Genomic DNA, 2914 nt, shown 5'->3' with positions numbered 1-2914 from the left:
CAGTGCGTTGGCCGCTGATGCCGGGGCTGACAGAGTCGTGACCCCGTCTAGATTGTGGTTGTTCCAACAGTCCAACAGAAGACCGAAATGCGACAGGAAGTCCACGCCGATGATAGGATGCGGGACGTCGGCCACCACGAAGCGCCACGTGAATTCTCGGCGTAGGCCCAAGTTGAGGCTGAGAGGCAGTCATCCGTATGTGTGGATTGTAGTGCCATTAACCGCGCACAGGTCATAGTTGGTACGCTCCATGCGTCGATGAACGAGCCTGTGGGGATGTACACAGAGGTCCGAACCCGTCACGACAAGGAACTGCCGTTTGCTGACCCTGTCCGTTATGAAGATTCGGCCTGTTATCGTAGCGCAGACATGTACCGCCGATGAAGTCCGCTGCGTCAATTTTCCTGAAGGGCGGATTACAGTTTTGTGCCCGAGCGCCGAAGCGGCCGGGCCGTCGGATGTTGAAGGCGGGACGGGAACATTTTCGACGGGAGCCTCTGTTTCTCGGTTTGTTGTCGGACTCCCTGAAGCGGGGGTGGAGGCGGTCCTGTTCGGTCCTGAGTGCAGCCACTTGGCGCGAGAGTTCAGCGATCTCCTGCCGAAGTGCGCCGATGTCCGTGGGTTCATCAACGCTAGCGAGCGTTGGCCAGGCTTCGACCTCGGAAATGCTGTCTGCACAGAGGTCTGCGGCCTCCAAGTTGCTCTCGTTCTGGCCGGCGAGGAAGTTCTGCACGTTGCGGGGTAGCCGGCTGATCCAGACGCTTCTGATGACGTTATCAGACACCTCTGGTGCGAGCCTTTTGAGGTACCTCAGGAAATGGGACGGCTTACGTTCGCCAATTTCCTCAACCGTGAGGAGTTGCCGGATGCGCTGCTCTGGTGAAGGGGATAGCCGCCTCACAAGCTAGGTCCTCAGTAGGATGTAGGGGACTCGGTAGGTTGAGAGGTGATAATGTCCTCTACTTCCGATGCGTAACCTTGGTCCAACTGCGAGATCACGTAGCAGAACTTCGTCTGCTCGCTACTGATACCCGCCAAAGGGAACTGTGCTTCGGCTTGAGCGAACCAAACTGCTGGTCTGTCGGCCCAGAACAGCGGAAGTCGCACGGCAATTGTTGGTGTCTCTATTGGTACTGGTCTGGTAGTAATACCAGCATCATGCTGTTTTTCTTCCATTTTTTTTTCCTGTTCTCGTTAGGTGCGTAGATCGCCTTGTAAAGTCTCCATGTGTGTTACGTACTGTTGCAGGAGGTCTTCTATTCGACCGCTGTCCAATATTTGTGTTGTACTGTCGGGGTCACCAATGTGGGAGTCGTTGTATGAAGAGACAACCACTAGTTGAACGGTCCTACAGGATTTATTGCAGCTGCATAGTATATTCAGACGGATAACAACAATAGTGAACTGCTTGAACACTGAACTTGAATTGTAGAACCGTAGAAATGTCACTGTAACTCAGTGTATCTTCTTATGTAGCCTAGAATCGGACATACATAAAACGGTTACGTAATAGGTACTGCTGTTGCCAGACACCGTGTTTACAAGTTCCCTAGCAACCGCTGTTTACTCGCTTTTGCCTAGCAACCGTTGTTTACTGTTTGTTGCTAAGCAATGACGCTTACATTGTCTCAATTGCTTGAATGTGGGCAGTTCCCACACTATCTTTCGAGCTGTACAAGTCGTGAAGAAATCATGAATGCTAAAACCTACCTCGATCGAAACATACAAATTCGCTGAGGTGTTTCGATTGCACAATGGGACACTGCTAGTTGCTGTAATAATAGGGAATATTTTCGATTGAATATCTGATGTCTGTTGCAAGTTCCTCGCTTGTACTCCTGTAGCTCCAAGGCATCTATTTGCTTTATTTTTCCCTCTACAACTACTCTGTGACTACATTTAAATTGTATTAAGTTTATCCTTTAATGTAACATTTATATTACTTTTATCCTTAATTGTAATATTTCTTCAATAAAGATATAAAAACTTATGTTTAAATAGTTTTCATACCTGTTTCCGACACGTTAGAACAATATCCATATTTTACATATAACTTCGAAAATTTGGAATTTGAATAATGCGCCCACTTCATGGGATTCAATATCCGCGCTAGTGGAGACCTAGCTATACTGATCCGGTCATAACATGGTGGCGGCTGAGACGGCGTAGGAAAAGAGGACAGTTAAAGAAAGGTTGCACCCGTGCTTAACTAATTCAGCGCTACACCATGAAGATGTCTGGGGGAATTGATGTATAGACACAAATTTTCTTGACCTAGGCACTTGATGGATGTGAGTGTTCAGCTTCACGACCCAGCCGCTGAAACCCCGGGGATAGAATCTCACGTAACTCGTTGGCTAGGTTGTGGGTCGGCCCCACAGGCAGTCTGGACGACATGGAGAAGTGAAAATATTTTCCCCCACCGGGACTAGAACTCACCATGATATCTGTGTGTTTGTGTATCGCCCCCATCAACTTTTGAATGCCCGAAACAATCTTGGTATGCATACCGTTGAACCTGGGCCCCTTCTAAACGACGTCCTTCTTGAATCCCTCCCGTCACTCTTTGTATCTGCACGCATAGCTCCTTATCGTTGATAGGCAACGGCTCGGTTAAAACGTTACCGCGGCATGAAACATACGCAACATTATCAGAAATCTTGGATGCGTCGTCTTCTATGCCGTCCATGTAGTATCAAGTAAAGTATTCGATAATTTTCCCCACAGAACTTAGGAGGCAGGTCGAATAACTCCATCGTAACCTTGCGAGAAGTAGGCGTCATAAAGGGATCCCAGTGCCTGCGGTTATAACTGCGCCACCCTGATGCTCTGGGATATATATACTGGGACCTGGCCCTACAAGTTGAGGGAGTTTCGAAACTGAAGCAACGAAATGTGGTCATGAGTCTCGCGG

General features: G+C 48.7%; 1 protein-coding gene across 1 annotated transcript; it reads right to left on the bottom strand.

Moving 5' to 3' along the window:
• Nucleotides 1-232: 232 nt before the first annotated feature.
• Nucleotides 233-1176, bottom strand: LOC111868157. The gene is made up of 2 exons (XM_023858586.1): nt 978-1176; nt 233-876 (listed from the first exon to the last, which is right to left on the bottom strand). Exons 1-2 carry the CDS (start codon nt 1174-1176, stop codon nt 233-235), a joined length of 843 nt encoding a protein of 280 aa, XP_023714354.1.
• Between the last annotated feature and the right edge of the window lie 1738 nt (nt 1177-2914).

Source organism: Cryptotermes secundus, unplaced genomic scaffold, assembly GCF_002891405.2.
Source record: "Cryptotermes secundus unplaced genomic scaffold, Csec_1.0 scaffold3772, whole genome shotgun sequence".
NCBI lineage: Eukaryota > Metazoa > Arthropoda > Insecta > Blattodea > Kalotermitidae > Cryptotermes > Cryptotermes secundus.
This window is presented reverse-complemented; position numbering and strand designations above follow the sequence as displayed.